The sequence below is a fragment of the Diachasmimorpha longicaudata genome, chromosome 19 (genome assembly GCF_034640455.1).
Source record: "Diachasmimorpha longicaudata isolate KC_UGA_2023 chromosome 19, iyDiaLong2, whole genome shotgun sequence".
NCBI lineage: Eukaryota > Metazoa > Arthropoda > Insecta > Hymenoptera > Braconidae > Diachasmimorpha > Diachasmimorpha longicaudata.
The window spans coordinates 2,588,164-2,611,898 of NC_087243.1; the positions used below are offsets into that span (position 1 = coordinate 2,588,164).

The 23,735-nt window shown below is 35.7% G+C and overlaps 1 protein-coding gene across 5 annotated transcripts in view; it reads right to left on the minus strand.

The window, feature by feature from the left end:
* The window catches only part of LOC135171334 (uncharacterized), a 140,314-nt gene that overhangs the window by 47,451 nt on the left and 69,128 nt on the right, over nt 1-23,735 (minus strand). For all 5 annotated transcript variants that reach the window (XM_064137817.1, XM_064137822.1, XM_064137820.1 and 2 more), the window contains 2 exons: nt 2,385-2,438; nt 1,818-2,114 (listed from right to left, as the gene is read on the minus strand). In XM_064137817.1, coding sequence (XP_063993887.1) covers nt 1,818-2,114; nt 2,385-2,438 — 351 coding nt within the window. The remainder of the gene's footprint in view (nt 1-1,817; nt 2,115-2,384; nt 2,439-23,735) is intronic.

The window sequence follows — 23,735 nt, forward strand, 5'->3', positions numbered from 1 at the left end:
GCGGTAACACCCAGTCGACTTTATCCGGACTCACTATCAACGGTTGTTACACCTTCGGATGTACGAAGTAGCGGGCAAAGTGATGAGGCGTGGTCGATCACCTGGTAGCTAACCTGGTGAGTTCAATCAGGTACTGAATCACTGGGAGACTACGAGAGAGGGTTGTGACCCTCGGGACCCCAGCGTCCACCAACCGACGTATTAACGTGGTGTGAGAATATGTCAGACGTTAACGCAGCCCATGAGGTGACTATTTTATTTATTATTATTTTTGTTATTTAATTTTTATTATTTATTTTCTCAGAGAACGTCATTATAGCGCATTATTAAGAGGGAATTTCAGGGGCCTTACGGCCCAACAATTAAATAACCTCATCATATACGTGATATTAATTAACCAAACAATAATAATAATAATAAATAATTATTATAATAATAATTAAGGAAATTAAATTGATAAGAAAATTTTGAGGGATAAAAGTCTTGACGAATATTATAACGATTAATTCTTCAAATAATTAAGAGGTAATTAGCGGAGGGATACGGTTGGATAATTAAATAATTATGTTATGTTTCGATATTAATTAACCAAACAATAATAATAATAAATAATTATTATAATAATAATTAATGAAATTAAATTGATAAGAAAATTTTGAGGGATAAAACTCTTAAACGATTAATTTTTCAAATAATTAAGAGGTAATTACCGGAGGGATACGGCTCGATAATTAAATAATTACGTTATATGTTGGTGATAATTAACCAAACAATAATAATAATATAATAATAATTATAATTAATTGAATTGAATTGATGGGTAAAATTTGAGAGATAAAAGTCTTGACGAAAGTTATAAAAATTAATTTCTCGCTGTAAAATTGATTATTTTTTTATTTTTTTTAATGAAAATTATCTGAATCATTTCCCTGGAGGGAAACTCAACCGCTGGGAATTTTCTCGTACCTTAAAGGACTCAATGAATCACGTGGAATCGGTCTAAAGAAACGGGTAAGTCATCCTCGATTCGAGGCACGCGCACTCTTATGGGCACACGCCGACGACGATGGCAGATTGTATCGTCAACGTCTTTACGGCATTACGCGTCTCACACTGGGCCAAACACCAACCGGGGCAAAAAGGAATTCCCACTAATACACGTGCCCTGTGGGGACACAGGCGGTGCCTTTCGCGGCGTCGTACTGAATTTTTATGATATACTGCACACGTCGTTTCGTTGGTAATTTCAGAAAAAAGGGCCTTAATTGAGGGAAAAAATGACGGAGGTCGAAGATACCCGGGGATTAATAAATAATAAGGGATTGAACGGACCCTCCGGTGGTGGGGATTAATTAAATTAAATTTAGTAATTAAAAGTTTGCGAAATTGAAAATTTCGAGTGGTTTTTCGGTGACAGAAAATTGTTTCTGGGACTTTCGTCAATTTTATTTAAATTATTTGAATTATTTACGTTACTGTCAGTTAAAGACACTCATTAGATTCTCTAATTAGTTCGTTAAATGTGAGTTACGTAATTGTTAATAATTTTTCTCTGCGAAAATATTTTTAATGAAAATTTTTGATAATTCGATCGAATTTTTTTTTAAATCGACAAATCACCGGAATAAAATTATGTTTAATTACGCTTTTGTTAGATTTAGGGGATGTTAGATAATTTTAAAAATTGTTAAAAGCCCAGAAATTGTTGTACTCAATATTTTGATAAAAAAATATCGAATGCAAAAGCCGGAAACTCCATTTGGGGCTTCGCATTTGTCGACATGCCAATGGACAGTAATATTAGCACTATCACTTACCATTTCTCCCTCTCCCTCTGGGGCCGCCTGTGTCGTCCACGTCCACCTGCTGCACCTCCGCCGATCGTGGGCCAAGGTCCGGTGACCTCACTTCCTTCCTAATGCATAGCTGAGCACTATTTAACCCGACGTCCTGATATCCACTGGGTGATAGCGTCACCTGTGACTCGAGAGTCCGCCACTTCCGCAGATATTTTTCCTCCCCCTTTCCGGACGAGTCGCTGGGGTGATTGGGGGCCCCCCCAGCGGTAACAGGTGAGCTACACCTCAGGAAAAATATTCCATTCAACTCCTGGACTGGATAAAAAAATGAATTTTAAATTAATTTACGATTTTAAATGAATAAAAATTATTGAGCTTTTGAATTAATAGAAATTAATGAAAATTATTGATTTTTTTAGGGATTGAAAATCGATCGGGAGGTGGAGGAGTCAAATAAAAAATTGAAATAAATTTTTGAGAATTAAAAAATGGAAAAATGTTTTTGTTAATTTTTTTTGTTGAATGGGAAGTGAACTTTATTTTTTTTTATTTTTTATTTCTATTTTTAATAATATTTTTAGTTACCTAATGACCTCGGGAGGCCTCGAATCCTGGAGAACTGCTCAGTGACGTCAGCTTCTGGAATAAAAAATTTAATGTTAATATACAGAAAGAGAAGAGAATAATATTTCAATAAATTTTGTTATCGCGAACGGAAATTCATTTAATTTAATTTAACAAATAGAAAATAAATAAAAATGGTGGGTATTTCCTAGGGAACGCGATGTCAGGGAGCTCTTCACCTGGAGAATTCTCCAGTGACACATATTTTTTAATACATGTTTAATCAATAAATAAAAAATATATTTAAAAAAAAACCATCAAATCCTCTCTTCTCATCCGAAAAAATGACTTTAAAAAAATCAGCTACTTAAATTAATAATAATATTTCGTATTTATTAACAATCACGAGGTGACTCATCACCCGGAGGAATCTCCAGTGACATCACTCGCTGGAATAAAAAATAAAAGTGAAACGAACCGACAAAAAATGTTAAAATTTTCTTCGATTTCATCAACAAATGAATTTAAAATTAATTTACCCTCAACAACAACAATAAAATTAAATTTCCAAATGAAGTTGACCCACAGGAGTTTCCAGTCATATATCACTGGAACACCCCCCCCCTTCCCCCCTTCCCCAACACATACAAAAGAAAACAGTGAAATATTTAATTCAATTCTTCCGTTACACGAAGAGCCGAATTTAAAATAAATTTACAATTCAAAATGAATAAATTTTTCCCATTTCTTAACGAACGACCAGTGACCCCTGAACCCCAGGAACTTCCTATGGCACCCCCCCCCCCTTCAAATAAAAACCAATAAAATAAAATATCCAGAATAAAAAGACTGAAATACGCGATATTTGCGTTGCGTATGTGCGAATGGGACCGCTACGCGACCCCGAGACAAAAAATAAAGTTAATAAAAAATATTACGTGAAAAGTAATCCTCCAGGTTCACCGATAATAATCATGCCAACAATACACACTGGACAATAACGTATTTATCGTGGTGGTGTGCGTTTAAAAATAGGGGGGGGGGAAGAGGGAGAGAGAGGTTGAGGATAAGGTAAAAGACTCGGGAGAGTGTGAAAAATATATTCCTCGGGGTCGAAGTGTGTGGGTCTCGATTACGTCGCGGTCGACCGCGAGGACAATCAATAATGATATCGATCTTCACTATAGATCATTCTTTCTACCCCTTCTAACGAAAAAAAAAAAAAGAAAGTTTTGTGAGTTTGACGAGTGGGAATTCAATGATTCGAGTTCTTTCGTTGGATCTCTCTTTTTTTTTATTTTTATTTTTGTTGGATTTATGCGGGAGGGGGAGAGGGGGAGGGGGGTTCAATGTCATGTGGTGAAAGAAGTGATAATAATCGATTATTTAATTTGGAAATGGGACGGAATGTGATATTAATTTGGAGGTTTTGAAAGTGTTCGGAGGAGAGTCGGTTAAGGTCGGTGTTGTGTAAACAATTATTTGATGGATTTTGTTTAAATTTTTGGGGGGAATGGTTGACGAAATGGGGGGTGAGATGATGGGGTTTGGGGTGAAATTTACTGATTTAAATTTGAGATAGAAATTTTTTGTTTTGAGGGATTTTTGGGGGTTAAATCGAGCGAAGGGGATTTTAATTTTTTAATAATTAAGGGGTCGACGGAATTGTTTATAAAAATTATCTGATGTTGAAGTTGCATAATTGAATGTGGAGAAAAATAATTGAGTCGATTGATCGGTAAGTTTTCGAAGAATAATTTTTGAAAGTTCATCAATCGAAATAATTAAAAATCTCACGATTTAAAAATCAAATTTATATTTTAAATGATAAAAAAAAATGGGGCTTAATTGGGCCTTTTTTGCAGTTGATAACCTTTTGTAGGAGACTGTCACCCACCCCCTGAACCTCCCCAACCCCCATTATTCCAATAAAATCCATTATTAAAATCCATTAATAAGAAAAAATTCCAAAACCTCTCGACTTTCTCTCAAATAATTAAAAACAATTGTTATTAATTGTTTAACAATTCCAGGCTCGACCGATTATTAACTAAAAATTACCTCCTGTTGAAGTCGCATCATATTTCCACACCACAAAATAGAAAAAATTCCAAAACCTCTCGACTCCCCCTCAAACAATTAAAACCAATTTATCTTAATTACCGCACCCGATAAAACCCCTCAAAATCCCCGAACGAAACTCTTTCTTTTCTCGAAAAATCGTTTACCCATTTTAATATTCTCTCCTTAAACTCCTGACCACGTCACGATAATTCAATTGTTTCACCACCGGTCCGAGGTAATAAAAAAACCTCCCAACACCGGAGACGAAATAAAAATACTTCTGTTATTGCGAAACGCCAGAATTGGTGTGAAGGGTCGAGTCCCCGGGTCGAAGAAATCGGGGACTCACATCGATCTTTCTCATCTCGACTCTTGCGCACTCGGTTGTCACCCGAAAAATAAAAAAAAAATCGGTTGTCCCTCTCCCGAAAAAAAAAAAAAATCGTCATAAATCACCGTCACCAGAGGTTAATTTCAATAAATAATATGCACATCATCCAAAAATATTCATACACTTCACCATTAGATCGGGGTTAGATACCGCGATGACCTTGGATCCAATGGTGGACGTTAAAATGCAGGGAAATATCGGGAGCTCCACAAGAAGACGTACGTTAACTCGAGATATTAATCTTTTTGCCAAGTGGCCACCATTCACTATATTACATAAATATATTGTGTTATTATTCGGGTCGTGAACTCAAGATCTCCGGATTAGGGATCACAGGAAGCCCAGGGTATACGTTTTATCGAGTGCCCCCCCCCCCTCCCCCCCACCTCCTGGTGAACTGTTGCTTCTGTGTCCTTTTGTTCAACTTCATTGTTTTTTTTTCATATTTTTATTTTTCATTCATTCGATTTTTTTTATTCGTTGGGAATCGGTTCGAGATCGAATCGGATCGGTACGGCACCGTATGGGGGCATGAAAACTCTTTGTTTATAATTTTTTGATTATTTATATCGCTTTTCATCGCGACGGGGGGTGTCGTGCTCATCGAATGTAAATTTATAAAATTATTGGGGGTTTCAATGATTATTTATGAAGGGGTTAAGTGGAAAATTAGGTGGGGTGGATTGTGTAATCGTGGGATTGTTATTGTTAATTAAATATTTAATATTGATTTTATAGGTTTAAAAGGAAATTCGTTGATGGATCGATAAATTGGATTTTAATTATTTGTTTTGTTAATTTGGAATAAATTAATGTTTTGTAAGGGAAATTAGTAGTTTACTGAGAGGGTAATTCAAGGTTTTTTTATGTAAATAAATATTTAGTTGTTGTAAATTAAAAAATAGAGACACGAAGAAACGGAATTGATTGAAATAATTAAACTAATTTATTAAAAATATTTTTCAACCGATTTTAAATAATTAAAATGATTCATATCAATCGATTTATCACCGAATTCATCACCCAATGATTTATTAAATTAACAAATGATTTATTAAGTCATCTTTTTCAACGAAAAAAATTAATAAACAAATGGGAAATCGTCATTTTCAAATTAAGTGACTTCCCACATAAAAAAAAAATTGAAAAACATTCTCCAATCGATTTTAAACAATCAAAATAATTATTAACACTCAATATATCAACAATATTATCAATAGAACTGTTATTATTATTTTTTAACAATTTTTTCGTTCACAAAAAATTAAAATCAATCGATTTACCAACGAATTCATCACCAAATTTATTAAATCATCTGTTTTAACCCATAAATAAATAAATAAAATATTCACCTTCCAAGTACGTGACTCTGCACATTCAATAAACATTAAAAAAACACATGTCTTCGAAATAAAAATTCCCACAACACTCCTCGGTCCACTCATTTCAAACCATCTTGCCCCCACGTGGAAGACACTTGGCAATTTCTCGTTCGCAATCACGAGGGAGAAATAGCACTGCACATGTTCCGAGGGGGTTCCCCAAGGTGGAAACCCTAGGGGGCATCGGGTCCCCATTCACGGGAAGAGACGAGGGGTTGGAGGGGGAGGGGGGACAAAATCCGGTACCAGAAAAATTACAAGCACCACTTGGGGCCTTGGGAAACTCCCGGATTAAACTGCGGTGGGCATATGGTGACAGAAGTGATGGAGAGTCCACGGGCCCCACCGGTAGCAGGTGAAGTCTACCAGTCGATGGGAATTGAACTCTACTGGTACCTGTGCCGAAGGGACCAGGGATTGCCCGTCGTTAAGCCGACGTAAACATTTTTCCGGATTTAGGCAATAAAAATAAATAAAATTTTCCATTTTTCCGATTTGAGGGAATGAGGAGAGAAATTTATTCAAAAATTCGCGTTAAATCGCTATTCCGGGATTATAAATAGTCGATAATTTAGTTGCGGATTAAATGACTTAATTAAGACGTTGATATCCCAAAAGTCAGAGGGTTACGAAATTAATTTCAATTTTTTTTGGGGATGAAAACATTAATTTTTGAAGAAAACTGAAGAAGTTCGTGAATTTTCGAGTTTGCGAGTTCAAAAAATTTATTGTTAATGTTTATATATTGTTAATATTGATGGTTTATGGTATACTTGAGATGAAGGGTCGTCTTTTGAATTTTTTATGATTATTTTAGGGGTGAAATATCGGGGGTAAAAGTGGAATTCAATGAAATCGTTGAGTTTTCAAGGACGACATAATTAGCCACTTGTTTTGGGACTTCCCCAGGTCGTAGCTGGGCCTCAAGAGCTGGTAATGTCAGTGGGGGTCAGGAAACTACCCCAATGAACCCCCCAATAACGTACCAGCCCCCCAGGACTCGAGTTCTCACGGCGACCCTTTTTTTCCCACAGAAAAATGTGGAAAAAATTTTTTATAAAATTGGAACAACAACTACAAAAATCGTGGGACCGAGTCAACTTTTTGGGCCTCAACCCCTCTAATATTGGGCCCGTACATCTCTAACGCAACATTATTTCCCGCGAATTTGATTTAAAGGGAAAATGTCAAAGGGAAAATTGTAAAATCTGAAAAATGTTGATTAATATTAATTAATTATGGCATTTCCAGTGATTAAAAATAATTTACATTTTTGTTATTGGAAAGTGATAAAGTGATCGAAGATAAATTCACTTGTCAGGGGTTTTTATTTTGTTTAAATATTCCCTAGTGGCATTTTCAACCATTCAACTTCGATTTTCCTCAGATCGATGAAAAATCCCGATGGATCGATGAATAATCATCGATTCCACTGAATAAATTATTCATCGAGTGTTTTCATCGTTGATAACTGTCTTCGACCATTGAACATAAATTCTTGTCTATTTACCGCACCCCTCAGCGTCTCCATTAAAATTCCTCGCATTTTTCCAAAAATTATTCGAACGTCGAGACTCGGAAACGTGTTTTGCATTCGGTAAAATATCTCCTGACATTTTCCGATAAATAAAATCCCCCAAAAAACCAGTAGCTGTAGCTAAAATTGTTTTTAAAACCCCTAAAAATAACTCGACCCCAAATTTAATTAATTAACTTCAGCCTTCCACCGATCCCTTAAAAAACCCCTTCATATTTTTATAAATAATATCCAGACGTCTTTCAAACATTAACTGAAAGATATTCTCACGTCTCCCATCAACAACAATTAAAATTAATATAAAAAAAATCGTGATCTCAATTTTTTAAAAATTAAATCCCATTTTTTATTTCTCTTTTAAATCTTAAAAATTAAAAAAAATCAAAATTCTAACATAAAATCGAAAGAAAATAATCATCAGTCGACTGGACCCACCCCCAACCCCCATCGTCACCCCCCAAAACTCCCCCCCCCCTTAAACACAAATTAATGCCAATAATCGATCGCTAATTTCAAATAAATCAAAAACCTGCAGAATTTCCCGCCAAAATTCCTCCGTAAAATTTTCAAAATTAATCCCGAACCCCCTGCCACCCTCCCCACACCCTCCCCGGACCCCAGCAATCGAAACATACCCGGAAAGTACCATAAAAGGGATCATAATTGGCCACAAGGTACCAGACACTGGACTTTGTCACGTAGGGCCCACCGACCGACGCTGTGAGGCCCCTGGAACAGTCCTCCTGGTCCTAGTTAAGTATTAACTAGTTTAACGATGGGGAAACTATAAATGACCCCTGAAATAGGTGGTATTTTAGCTGGTGGTAATATTTTATTTGGGTCCGACGGGGTGTCCGAGGATTAGGTCCAACAATTGATGGACTTGCTGGTGGCGAAAGGTACTTTGCCTGTTGGTCCTTTATTCCAGGGCACGAGCAATCATTGGGATTTCCCCAGAGGTGGCAGGGGATTAAGAAATATCAGGGGATCATTTATGTTAAGGGTACGTGTTGAAGTCAATGGATTTATCCCAAAAGGTCAAATTTATTATTTAAAAACAACAGCTTAAGGTGGGATTCAATGGGACTGAGAATTAACAAAAAAAATTCAAGTGAAGTTGAATGAATTGTTTTGTTTAATTATTTTTTCATTGTTTGTTAATGTGGGTGGGGGAGGGGGTTGATGATTGGTGTGGATTAATTTATTATTTATTGTTAAATGGATTTATTAACGGTTTTAGACAAAAGGATCATTTTTTTTCATTGAAAATATGAAAAAATCGTTAGAAATTTCAAGTAAAAATTGAAAAAAAGGGATTTTTTATATTATTTAATTTTCTATTAATAATTAACTTCATTAACGTTATTCCACAGACATAAAACCCTTTAAACAACCGCATAAATAATAACAAAAATAATTATAATATTCATTTAAATAAAAAAAAATTTCTATCAAACGAAAAAATCGTTAAAATTTCAAGTAAAAATTGAAAACAAAAAATTTTTATATCATTTAATTTCCTATTAATAATTAGCTTCATTAATGTCATTCCACAGACATAAAACCCTTTAAAAAACCACATAAACAATAACAAAAATAATTATAATATCCATTTAAATAAAAAAAAAATCCTATCAAACGAAAAAATCGTTATAAATTTAAAAAAAAATTGAAAAAAAGGATTTTTTATATTATTTAATTTCTTATTAATAATTGAATTTAATATCTATACCCCAACCGAATAAAAATCTCGACCCCAAGATGGTGGAGGTCAATCGTATGCTAATTGCCCAGCCAAAACACAAACCTGGTGCGTCACACTGGCTCTCGCTGTATCAAACATTCACGTTTACGTGTGTGGTACGAGTCGTTAAAAAAAATAACCGCACACCTACATGCACACTGGTACATCGGGTCTTTGAACCAACCGCAAGCGTTTTAAATGAAATAAAAGGGAGGTTCATTCTGCGGTACTACGAATGTGTCTTAATGCATTCGAGCTGAATTGTTCAGCATAAATTGATGATTCATGGGCACACACACCGATAAAGGGGGGATTCAACGCTTGTTAGGGCGGGGGTGGAGGTGTCAGGTGAATCGCAGGGGTTTGACGACGTGATGGGGACTTCGATTCGGGGATTTTTTTATGGGAATTGATGATTTTTGCGAATTTTCAAAGTTAATTCAGGTTTTTTTTCATATTTTTAGAGGTTTTTGACCGGATTTTGGAGGGAAAAATCGAATGATGGTCGATTTGTTTAGTCGGGGGAGAGATTTATCGAAATAGGCAATTTGGGAAATTTTTGGTTAATTAGAAATCAAATTTTTCGTGAATTTATTAGGGAGATGTTGGGGTTTGATTGATTTTTTTGTTGAATCGGCGGAAAATTATTCAAATTTTTGATTAAACTGATAGGAAATTTTTAATTTTGAATGTTTAAAGGGTTTCTAATACTTCACTAATTAATAATATCAATTATCATTAACACTTTAATTTTTAATCCCTCGATTTGTGCCAAATTTCGTAAAAAACTGTTAATTCCTCCCACCAAAATCTCTTCAAATTCCCCTGACCCATTTTAATTACCAAAAAAACCCTCTCTAATTAATCTAATTACCCCACACCTCATCACCAGATAAATCATCTTCATCTCCTCCATTTTTCCCCCCAAAAAAAATTTTAAAACCTCTAAATCCTCCAAAGACTTCATTTTTTCCACGAAAAAATTGAATTAAAATTAACAAAAAAATTCTATCAACTTTTTACAAAAATCTCATTTTTTCAAAGACCAAAACTCTTCGAATTCCATCAGAACTACGACCTCCCGGAATTTTCCCACAATTGTACTTGCAAAGTTCACCAAAATGTTCCCACACTGTTCGCACATGTGTTCAACACCTTCAGTTCCAACTGGAAAAATTTACGTTACCTGAATTTATTAAAACAACCGTCCGAAGTCTCGGTTCCCGCACGTGCCAACAACATGTCGATAGTTTACACTCTTGGGCACGTCCTGACTCTTTCACGGAACGAGAAATGTCAATGGTCAATGGTCTCATCGCCCATCACTCATCCTAATGCACCATCACTTCAAACACTTCGCGAAACACATGAGATCAGCCCCCCCTTCCCACCCCCTGGGCACCCTGAGGGGTGATTTCATCTGTTGTTTGTATTCCAGTTGTCAAGTGTTAAACACCACGTGCTGTCAGACCGTCTCGATGACAGTTCTCGTCAGCAAAACCCGAGGCATTCGACTCAGTTCATTATAATTTATTTTTTCATTAATTACGTGAGATTAAATTAAATGTGACGGGTTCTGCCTAATTAAAATTCTAATCTCCATTCTAGGGGAAGTGTTCGGTAGTGGAAGGGATTTTTCAAAGGGTTAAAACGCAATTATTGTTGACTGTAAATTATTTAAATAAATAAAAACAAAAGTGGGACTGACGGTGAACAGAAAATATTTCAGTGACTTTTGATTATTGATTAGTTTTTAATGAATATCTCGAAATCGGGGGGAGATATAAAAATTTTTGATAGGACCTTTTTTGTTGAGGGGTTCCAGTACTACAATTAATGTTATTACGAAAATTCCGTTATCTCCCTTAGATTCCGAGTTATTGCTGCAGAACTAGACCCAGCGATGAGTCGATTTTCGTCGTTGCCAGTTGGCTACTGATTTTAATTCCTCACGTTTTGGTTTTTCTTTTTTTTTTTAAATTTTTTGGGCCCCAGTCGGGGGGTGGGTATGGAAATAAAAGGGAGAATAAGGTGAATTTAAGCCGTGTTGCTGGGCCCATGTTCGTTCGGTTTTTATTGTCGCCGACGGCGATAAAATCCCGTCCAGACGATATTCCACTGAGACACGAAGTTTTTTTCTTATCGAAATAATTTCCCCCACCTCTGGGCCCATCAGACTTGTCAGTTTTTCAAGTGTTTATAAACACGGGGGGCTCCCTCAATATTATTCAAATATCTTAATAGCCTGGGTCTTACTCTCATCGATGCTCGATCGTAAAATGTCCCACGTTCAAATGGTTTTTATGATAAAAATACAACATTGTATCGATAAAATGGGGATTTTATCGCGGGGAATAAACAATTAACGGAATAAATTTTTTTTAGAAATTTAGGAGCTTTATCAGTGGTCAGCAGAGATATTTGAAGATTTTTTGGTACAAAAAAACTCGGTTTTGCCCCAGTTGCTGGCAAAGTGAATACGAAAACGATTTTTTCTCTTGAATTTTGTTGGTTTTTTAGTTTTTAGAGAATTTAGGGGGTAAAAAGGGCCAGTTTTTTAAATAAATTTTTAAAATTAATATGTCAATGACATTATTGATGAGGGGAACGACGAGAGAAACGAGAGATAAACAAAAAAAAAATTGTTAATGCAATAAAAAATGAAAAATAAATTTTTTTTGATGCACTCACGTGACTCTTTGAAATTATTTATTATTTTAAGGGAAAATTGAACTGGAAAAAAGGGGAGAACGATTATTTTTAATTGCAATTAATACTTTGAGCTTAACCCAAGTCCTCTGCAGCAAAAATTATTTTTTTCTCATTTTCCTTTACTAATTAAATTAAATAATCAATTTACCTGGAATTTAATTCCATTTTTCATCTCCCAACGCACCTCACGAGCTAATTCTGCTCCAAAAAAATTCCCCAATTGTTTTTAAACAACGCAACATCTTTAGTTAACAATATACTACAAAAAAAAACATCTCCAACATTTTATATTCAACAAATATATTCGTAACTTTCTTAAACTCCTCACGAAATGAATTTTAAGCCCCAAAAAAAAAAAAAATGTGTAGCTGCCCTCGACGTCAGCCCGACTGACGTCTTAATTAATCCATTCGTGTGATTTTCGCCCTCATTAAAAAAGGAAAAAGGAGTAAAATGAAATAAGAAGCACTTTTGTACTAGTCCAGTGTTGCATCCTTGGAGCCCCTCGACATAACACCGATCTTATCTCCAGTGAGAATCGACACAGGAACCCGACAGGGCAAAACAGGAACGAGGTAATCCGAGAACACACGTCGGCTTTGCGCTTTTACAAACATTAAACCCCTCCCCCCTTTTTTAGTAAAAAAAAAAAAATTTAATTCGTTTTTTTTTTATTTTTAAGGCACCACATGACTTACGATCAAAGTAAAAATTTTAATTCTATTATTTTTAGGGGGTGAAATCTTCATTTTTTTGTTTATAACATTATAATAATTATTGAGAGGATTATTATTATATGAATTATAATTTATTTAATTATATTAAAATGCAACTATAATTTTAAAAATTATAATTCATGAGTTGAAGTAAAAAAAAACGAATTTAAACGAAATGAAAAAAAAAATGAATAAATATAAATAAATAAATTAAATTTATTTACCTGAAGTTAACTGGAGTGAATTATAGTTAAATTATAATTTATTTATTGTTATGTCTTCAGTAATGACGTCACACGAGCCCTAACAATTTATATCTCCCTCCGAAATACTCAATTTTTAATAATTAATTATTAATTATCCTTAATGATTTTTTTTTAATAATTTTTTTTGCTGTATTCCGAACCTTTTGCGTCAATTAACCGAAAGGGACTAATCGACCCAAGAGAATCAGTTCAGACTAGACAATAACTGAGGTAAAATGTTTATTTTGATGGCACGTTGTCGGGTTTTCACGGAAAAATTCGCGGAAAAATTCGGAAACAATTCTCGAATTCCAATTGCGTCATGACGCACGTGTCTCTCTCACTCGGGATATAAAGATCGATGAATTGTAGGTTACTGGACATGAAAGGCGATTGAGAGTGCTGTTCACCAGAGGCACGTGGGTGAGGAAGAGGCGAGTGGATCCGTCGACTTTCTCCGCACTTCGTCGTTTTCGTGGAATTTCGCGTGTCGTGGCACGTGGTACACGTCCGCAGATGAAATTCAGTCACGCGATTGTAATAATTAGTGGGGGGAGGGGGGGGGTGCAGTATTTTAGGGCAATTAAAATTATTGGCGAATTAATTTTGGAATTTAATTGAGAAATTTTGGAGTTGAAAAATAGCGAACGTCGAATTGAGGTCGATAAAGTGAAAAATTCGATTTAAAAATAAATTGGGGGGAGGATTCGATTGATTTGACGTCAATCGCTCGAGATCGATCGGGAAATCGATCGAAAATGGAAAAATTCCGGGAATTTCGAGGAATTTTTAACGAAATTGAAATTTCGTTAAATTATTCTGTAAAATCACCAAAAAATTTATAATTTTTCGGGGGTTAAAGGAAAAATTACCAAAAAATTTATAATTCTTCCCTGAACCCCCGAAATTCCAAAGAATTTCCTCCAATTTTTTTTTTCAACTTTCTCCCAAATAATTTCGAATATTCAAATTTTTTTGTCTTCTCCCGACGGCGGGACAAATCGAAAAATGTCGAACGATCAATTTTATCTGATTCGACTGCGGTTTTCTCGAATCGAAAATTCCTGATTTACGATGTTTAGCCTCCGCCGTGAATCGACCCTAAAATCCCTCGTGTTATTTACAATGTTAATTACCCTGTCCCACGTCAAACACAAATTTATGGTAAATACCGAGATGTTATCGTGGCGAACGGGTGCGCGGTCTGGCATTACAGGTACCGCAACCACTCAGAAATTCCGAGGGATGACGAGACCCAGAATAAAATAAAATCTCGAATTGTCATCATTCCGACGTCAACCCACCGGCAAATGACACTCGATATCGATCTCACGTGGACTTATATTCAAAATTTCACGCCAAATCGTCCGTGACGATGTGTTAGGCGCCGACCGGAGATTTTTATTTGATTTTGGGTTAAAAAAGGGGAAAAAAAAATGGAGAAAATTATTTTTTCAATTGCTATCATCGGCTCCGAGGTTTATGGACAATAATTCGCACGACGTGTGGGCAAAAAACGAGGGATTTCTTTTTTATTTAGGGAGTTAAATGAGTCTAAATGAACGTCACGCTGGTCGACTGGTGATTTTATCCTTTTTTAGACCCGAGAATTTTATTTCGAAATGTGAAGAATTCCCTTTAGCGTGCGGGTACACGTCTCGAGTATTTAATAATAAAAATATGGATTTTATGGTTTTTTTATGGGGAAAATTGAAAGTACATTGTTGGGAGCATCAGGAAATAACACCCACTGTAAAAATATTATTTTAAATTGAGAAATCGAATTATGAAATTAATTGGGTTGAGGAATTATTGGGGGAGGTGGGGAAATAGATTATTTACTGCAATTTTTGTTCGAATAAAAAATTATTTTAATTTAATTTCAGTAATTTTGTGGATTAAAATGGAAGTTGAAGGTGAAAGGGATTTTTTTATTTTGTCAAATTCAATTGTTTTATGATTTTAATGGTTTTATGGTGTAATTATTCAATTTTCAATTCAATTTTATTAATTTTTTGCATCAAAATGTCATTTAAAATCGAAATTTTCAGTTTTAATTCAATAAAATAATTTTCTGTCCAAAATTAAATTATTTTTTCTGTAAAATTAAATGTTTAAATAATTTAAATCTTTATAATTATTCATTTTACCTAAACCTCCCTAATTCTCCTTTCAAAACATAATTTTTTTGTCTCCCTCCTAATTTCATATTCCAATTAAAATTAAAATCCCATTTTTTACCCCATAAAATTCAACAATTTTCTCATTCCAATTTCCTGATTATTCCCATCGATCATCGATATCGATTCCCCTTGAAATATCGTATGGTTCCATTTACTCCTCATCCCATCAAACTTTTTTATGTCAATTCAAATAAGTTGACCTCCACCAGCGAATGGATTCCGAGGAGTGAATGAATGCGAAGGGAATAACCGACTTATGGTCAGAAGACGGCAATAAAATACCAGAAGGCGTCCCTTATTTGTCGATTGCACGGTAGGGGGGGGGGAAGGCATAAGGAGCCGAGAAAAAAGTGAAAGAAAAACCTGGTGAAGGTGTTCACCATAGATTCAGCCTTAAGGAGGGGAAAATAGAGGTGATTTTATGGTACCAGACGTACACCGCATGTGTTGTCCAGATCCTGAAAATGCCCCCGAGGGATAAATGGGATTTACGTGCAATTTCGTTAGTGTTCCCTTCTTAGGGCACATGCTAAAGGTGTCGGGAGAGTCATGAGGTAAATATGGTCACCATATGGAATTTATTTCGTAATTTTTGATGGGTTTTAAGGGCCCGGGGGATGACCTCGTCGCGAGGACGAGGCGAACGTCTTGAAAACGTCGAAAACGGTTTTGGAAAATTTTTTTTTTTGGTTGTGGGGGTGTGAGGGGGTGAGGGGTTTTGGGTTTATGATGGGGTGATTTTTTTTGGGGGGGGAACGTGGCGTTTACCCGGTTTTTATGGGGAATTTTAGGAGTCGAGGGGAAGGGGTTGGACGTTTTAATTATTTTTTTTGGGGGGAGAATTTTTATGAGGAATTTGGGGGGTGAATTTTGAATTTTAGGGAGGTTTTTGGTGGGTGGGACATTAGGGAGAAGATGGAAAGAATTTTTTTATGAAAATTTAATGGAAAAAGAGGAAATTTGAAGGGAAATCTGGTGATTTATGAAAATTATTGAATTGTTTTCGTGATCGTGGGGTTAATTTTGCAATATTATGTTATATAAAGTCATTTAGATGTATATAATATATAATAAATAATGTACTTCAGAAATTAATCGATTTTTAATAACAAAATATATTAAAAAATTCGAGGGGAAATTTCAATAAAAATTTGGTTCAATTTTTTCGATTTTCTTTCTACAATAAATTATCAGAAATTAGTAAACCCACATAATTAATTATAACTAATTAGACTGTCTACCCTGACACTTCCCCACCCATTAATTAATAAAAATCTCAAAAGAAAAAAATCAAACGAACAATTTAAATTCTCAATAAAATCATTTCCCCTCGAATTTATCCCTTTTCCTCATTTCTCCCCACCATAAACCGGTAATTGAAATTAATGACAATCAGGAGGGGGTAATTCACTTGCGGGGGTTGACGATATTGTTTCACATCCCAAAAAAATTAAATAAATACCGGAATGTCACCGGAAATCGCTGGCCTCGAATTATTACCCCGATCAACCCCCAAAAACTGTTGCCTCGCGTGTTTTACCCACCCGATTAAACCTGTTCCGTGCGATTTTCTGTAATACAATAGTCCTCGAGGGGTTGGAAACCGGAGGGGATGAAAAATTATTTGTGGGAATTGCCGTTGTATCGAAATCAGGGACCAACAGGTGACATCGTATCGATTATTTCGACCCCTTTACCGTACCCTCAACTTCTTTTCAATTTTTCCTGTTCTATTGTTAACAACAAGTGTGTGAAAAATTCCCACAGCACCTGACGACACTCTACATTAACATTCAATCCTCGTCAACAATTAAACCCCCCTAATTACCCCTCCCCCTCCCCCGTTGGCGACAAAAGAGAAAAAAGAAACGGAAAAAAGTGAGAGAATTTTTATTCTGAAATTCCGCACTCGATTTCGACCTCATTTTCTTCGCTAATTAATTTTATTATTATCAACATCATTAACGATTATGCACGGGCCTTCTGTGGGCCCTATTCTCCGGTATAAATCAACAATTAGTACCAATTAGTGTCCGTGAAATGAAGTTCGTCTGGTGCGATAAGTCAGACATTTTATCGATTCAAAATTTCACTTTTTAATTAATTTAATTTGTTTAGGAATAAATTAATTAAAAATTTATTCTTCCATCAGTCGAATTCTTCGCAAATGTTGAATAAACAATTTCGTATCGTACAAAAAGTCTAATCCCCAGGTCGACACTGACTGATTTATATCAGCGACACGTCCTGCAGTCGGTGAAAAAAAAAAAATCGCGAAAATAAATAAAAAAAGGCCCTAAAAATAATAAAAATGCAATATTCAACGGTAAATCATTCTGGCTTTTGCACACAGCCGCGTTATGAATGTTGGTGAGGGGCATCATCGCACTTTTAGAGTCCATCCAGGGCCTTAGAGTGGAGACGGACGGACGGGCCCACCTCGTCGTTAAACGACGCGAACAAACCACTGACTTCAAGGGACCTGTATATGTACCAATGGGTATAGGGGGGAGGGGGGGGGCTGGTTAATTTTTATTGAGCATAAATTTGCCAAAATATTCGACCACGACGTCAAATGGCCCGTAACTCTGCTCCAGCTCCCTCTGTCCAATTCTTTTGGCTAAATATTTTTTTCCAGTCTTTCACTTTAACGTTTGGTCAGGTATTCGATCTACTGGAGTTCATTACTTTGGGGGATAAATTGTTATTAATTATTTGAAGGGTAGGGTAGGGTATTGAGTTGTGGTTCTGGGAAATTTGGAGATTTTTTAGTTTTAGGAGAATTGGGGGTTTTGAGGACTCAAAAAAGTGTTTAGGCGATGAATTTTGAGGAGAAAATTTAGTAATTGGTTTTAATAATTAGTATAATTAGGAGGAAAATATTTTGTTGATGAAATCTGGATGATTGTATGCAAGTTGTTAGGTTTATTGTTGTAATTTGGGGTGAGATGGTTTTTTTGTAAGGGTTGGAGATAAATAAAATTAGTGAGAAAAGTAGTGAAATTGTGATAAATTTGATGTTTTGGATTTTAAAATTTTTTTAGGAGAATCTGGGGCCTTTTGGGGACTTGACAAAGGTCTTCAGGGCCCAAATACATTTAATAAATAATTTTAATAATCAATTTAATAACAAAAAACGTTTTTTCCTAATAAAATCCGGAAAATCGTCTGCAAATTTTCGTTCTAATGCCCCAGACATAAAAAAAAAATTTCTTTCACTAAAAAATAAAGCAGTGAAACTGTAAAATAATTTCCAACCCCTTCTTCACATAACAAAAATTGATTTTTGAATTTTAAAATTTTTTTGGGAGAATCTGGGGATTTTTAGGACTCGACAAAGCTCTTCAGGACCCAAACAACTTAAATAAATAATTATAACAATCGATTTAATTACAAAAAACGTTTTTTCTTGGTAAAATCTGGGAAATCGTTTGCAATTTTTTGTTCTAATGCCCCAGACATAAAAAAAAAAATTCCTCTCACTAAAAAATAAAGCAGTAAAATCGTAAAATAATTTACAATTCCTTCTGCACATAATAAAAATTGATGGGGAGTATCCATTTGAGTTATATCTTTTTCCCACCCATCATATAAGGTGGTAAAATATTAAAATCAATAAGCATAAAAATTAACAAACGCATAGTCACGTAACACCTATAATTTTAGTCCCCGAAAACGGGGTCATATATTCCCTCGTAACGATACCAACAAAACTTTAGCTCCACATCGTTCGTTAATATCAACATTATTACCATCATTGGGTACGTCCCACTTAACGGCCCTCACGACGCCATTATGGGTGGCCACCACTGTAATTTGACAGCAGTATAAAGGGCCCATAGAATAGCGCATGCGCGGCAACGGGTGCCCCCCTTCGGTGTTGTTCGATGGTTAAACTCGTGTGCATTTATATTATACCACTGGGGATATTTATGATTACGATTTCTCCACCAAAACCGTACCATAACGCGATACTGCGGTATTTTCTTTAAGGGGTAGTGAAAAAAAAAATGGCGAAGGGAGACGGGTTTACCATTAAATTATAGGAGTAAAATGGCCTGATTTATGTCCCTCTCGGTTAATGATAATAACAAAAGGTGAGTACTCAAAAATTACGGAAATTCCGGGGTTCGAGCATTGCGAGACGAGCGTTCACCCCGGGAATTTACGACCCTTTTGCGCGGTGAGGGCGCACGGGGGGAGGAGAGGGGAATTTTGAGGGAAAAATGGGAATTTTTGGGTGGGTTTTCAGGGGAAAATTCGGGGATTGGGTTGGTTGGTGGGAGAGGGTTGAGGGGGATGATGTGGGGGTTGGAGAATAATTTTAAGGGGCAGGGGTGAATTTCAGGGGGTTAAATGTGATTTTTTTACGCGGATTTCGGGGAAAATCGTCCGGAAATCGTCGGAATTCGAACGAAATTTTTGTAATTGTTTTGGTTTAATGGAATATAATGTATGTTATGTATATAATGGATATAGAGATGTTATATTGGATAATTATGTTCTGATGTTAATTAAAAATAATTAATTAAATTTCTTCTGATTGTGACGTACCTCAAAATGTAAAAAAAATTATTAAAAAATCGGTAACGAGGAGATTTTTCATTTTTTATTTATAATCCAGGACTATTTACTACCCTGAGACAGTAACTAATAGTCAAACCAATCGATTGATCGATCGATCCTTCAAAAACCGATCGATTTCCCTCGAATTAACACCAAATTCCGACTGAAAAATCTCCAGAAATTTTCATTTCATCGAATTAATTCTTTTAAAATTCAAGAGATCGTGATACATAATCAACAGTACATATATAATATATATAACTATCACATGACATAATACCACCCCCCAATCAATTTTAAAAAATTAAAAAACAATTAAATGAACGTTCAATCGATTTAAATTTCTTTCAACTCTAACGCACCTCGAAATTTGAAAAAACCACAAAAAAAATCGGTAACGAAGAGATTTTTAATTATTTATTTATAATCCCGGATTATTTACCCCCTCAGACACCAACTAATCCTCAAACCAATCGATCCATCCATCGATCCCTCAAAAATCCCTCGATTTCCCTCGAATTAAAACCAAACCCTCACCACCGAGGGGGGTAAAATCGATAGATATTGCCACGACTATCGGTTATACATCCGGCAGATTATTTTATCGACCGGTTACATCGTACCATCGGTTCTGGTGTACAAAAGACGATGAAAAAAAAAAATTTTAAATATGGGGGAGGGGAAAGGTGCCTCGCGGGGGCTGCGATCCACATCGGTAGTGATCTAACGATCTCTCGATGTTCGATCGCGGGGTCGTGATCGGCCTTTGGGCAGAAAAGTCCAATTGCCCGCGCAATATCAGACGTCATGAGCTCATTATTCCCCCCACCCCGCCCCCTCCCCCACCACGAGATCGTCGAGTTCGCAAATGAAATGCGTAAAATGCGGATTTTTTTAATTTTTTTTTTTATTCTCTTCGGGGCCCGTTGATTGAGGGAAAAGGAAATATCCTCGGGGGACAATTAACCGGTTCATACACTTGTGCATCGGTCATTTATCGATACATGGGAGAGATAAAGATGGCGGCTTTGGCGAGATGGACGGGGATTCGTCGATGGTTACAAATGACACTCATCAATACAGAAATTAGCATTTGGAATGGGTGGATATCTACATGGGTGGGTTCCCTACCCTTTACCCATGTGTGGTTACTTGAATTACTTCCGTACATGTGTAATTTACATACCGTAATTTATCAATAGATCAATGGGAAGATGTCAAAAGGAAATTTCGAAGTTTTGTGGATTTCAGAAGAAAAAAATAATTTTTTTTTTATGTTTTTGATTTATTGTGGAGGTTTAAGGACGAGGGGATTGGTGTAATTGAATGGAGGTGGTCAAGTTGATGGTGTTGGTTAGTTGGGGAATGGGGGAGGGGAGATTTGACAATTTTGGAGATTTTTTAAATTTTTTTTTGGTGAAAATTTGGGGAGTTGCAGAGAAGGAAATAAATGGTACAGTATTTTTTTTTAGTTTGGAGTTTTTTAGGGAGTTGATGGGCGAATTGAGGGGGAAGGGTCGACGGGGGGTGATGTTAATAATTATAGTTATGGTGTATATGAAATTATGTGAGAGGAAAATATTTTTATAATTTTTTTTTCAGTAAAAAAGTTAAAAGAAAAATAAATGTCGCAGTATTTTGATTCAATTTCAATTTTCTTTGTTAATTGACGTTAAAACTGAGGGATAATCATCAAAATTTAATGACATTAACAATGATAAGGATATTATCTATGAAATTATATGAGAAAAAAAATATTTCCACAATTTTTTATCAAAAATTAAAAGAAAATAAAAATCTTGACATTTTGACACATTTTTAATTCTTTTCTCTCAACTTTCGAAATTCTACGCTCGAAATAATTAATTTCCAATATTTTTAATCAGCAGAATTGTTAATAGAATAATGGGAAAGTAGGGGAGAGGCCTCCGAATCGTTAGAAAAATTCCCAGTGAATGAATTCGCATTTCTAACTGACATAGATGCGCTTCATGGCCATTTCGCTAACGAGTGCGCATACAAAATCAACAACACGATTTGTAGGCGTCGTGCTGCTGCACCTACACGACGAAACGGGAATTCACCACGACGAAGACCCAGTTTCTCACGGACTCATATCATCCCATTTTTTTTAATAATAAAAAGGGATTTGGGTATCAATTTGGCGCATGAGAATAATTTTCTAATTTTTTTGACCGAAAAAAAATTCTTCTGGGGGTTAAAAATGTTTGTGCTGCTCTTCTGCAATTATCGGGTTAAAGTGGGTGAGTTTACGGTCACCTCCTGACGTTGCAAAATTTTTTAATAATTATTGGTAATGAATAAAAAAAATTCAGGGAAATTTCCGAGTTAAATAATTTTCTGGTGATTTCCTCCGAATTTTCTCTCAAATAATTAATCAACCGAAACTCATAACAATTATCTTTAAATTTAAATAAATAATATCTCATCATTTACTCTGTGGCCGTTTGAACAAATATTTTAATATAAAAAAAATTATCCACCGAAATTTATTCCCTAAAATAACAAACGAGTCCTGGAATTTCGTGAATCGTCCGAATTTACCCCGTCACCGATCGCCAAAAAAAAATCCCCCCTCCACCGAATGACACGCGAAAAATTTAAGACCTCCACCAGGCCCCAACCGGCATAAAGAATAATTCGTTAAGAATTTAATGTCAGTGTACAAAAAGTGGGGGAAGGGAATATTTGCCCGGGAGGTGCAAAACAATTCATTACCGCGATGACCGTCCGCGACCTCTGGAGCCGCTCATTACCGTCCCCTGGTAACTTTGATTATCCCACTGGGGGAAGCCCTGGCCCCGCGGGGAAGGCCCTCTTTTATCCGGAAACCCATGTGTGCGATGAAAAATAAAAAATTACCGCTGCGGTGGTCACGGCCGCGAGAGAAAATAAATAAATAAAGTCGAGAGGAGGGAATTCACCGCAGAATGAGGTGAGAGGGGCGATAAATAAATTGATAAATAATTATTGAATATATTTTTTCAATTGGGCATTATCGTAAATATCGTATCGTTTGGTTATCGATTCGCCGAAGGAAAGAGTCACGAGGGCGATGGGGGTTTTATGGGGATTTTTTTTTTATTGATCGCTCTCTTTGATTTTTGATGGGAGGAGAGGACGAGCCGCGCGTGCGTAAAGGCGATATTGATAACGGTATCGGCTGTTAAAAGTCACGTGGGTTGTATTCCGTCAAATGAAAACTTCATGACCCCCCCGGGGGGTTAGGGGGGGTTTTTGGTATGTGGAAAAAATATTGGAGATTTTTTAAAAAATTTTTCTGGAATTTTTTTGGGAGGATTGGAGGGGAAAGAGGGTGAGGAGCAGAGGGGTTGTGGGGAGGGTAATATTAGATGAATATTGCGAATGTTTTATTAATTAATTGGAGGATAGGAAATTTTTAATTAATTAATTTAATTCACGTAATTTTTATTTTTATTTTGAAGGAAAAATTGTGATGTCACGTAAATTTTGTTATTTAATTTTGTTAAGGGATTTTTAATTAATATTCCTCCCCTCCCAACACCCCCCATCACCCCAATAATAATAATTAAATCGTCTCGGATGTTAACAATCAAAAAGTTAAATTTTTGAAAATTTATTTCGCAAAATTCTCCACAAAAATCAGAAATTCAGACAAAGAGAAAAATTAAATAAAAATTCCTCATCTTTAATTAATTAATTCTACATACGCAATCATTAATTAATTAACATAACATCCGTCATCTCACATTCCCCCAAAAAATACGATATCACCCCCCAATTTTTCCCCACATTCCCTCCCCCCAAAAAACCTCAAATTCAATTTTTC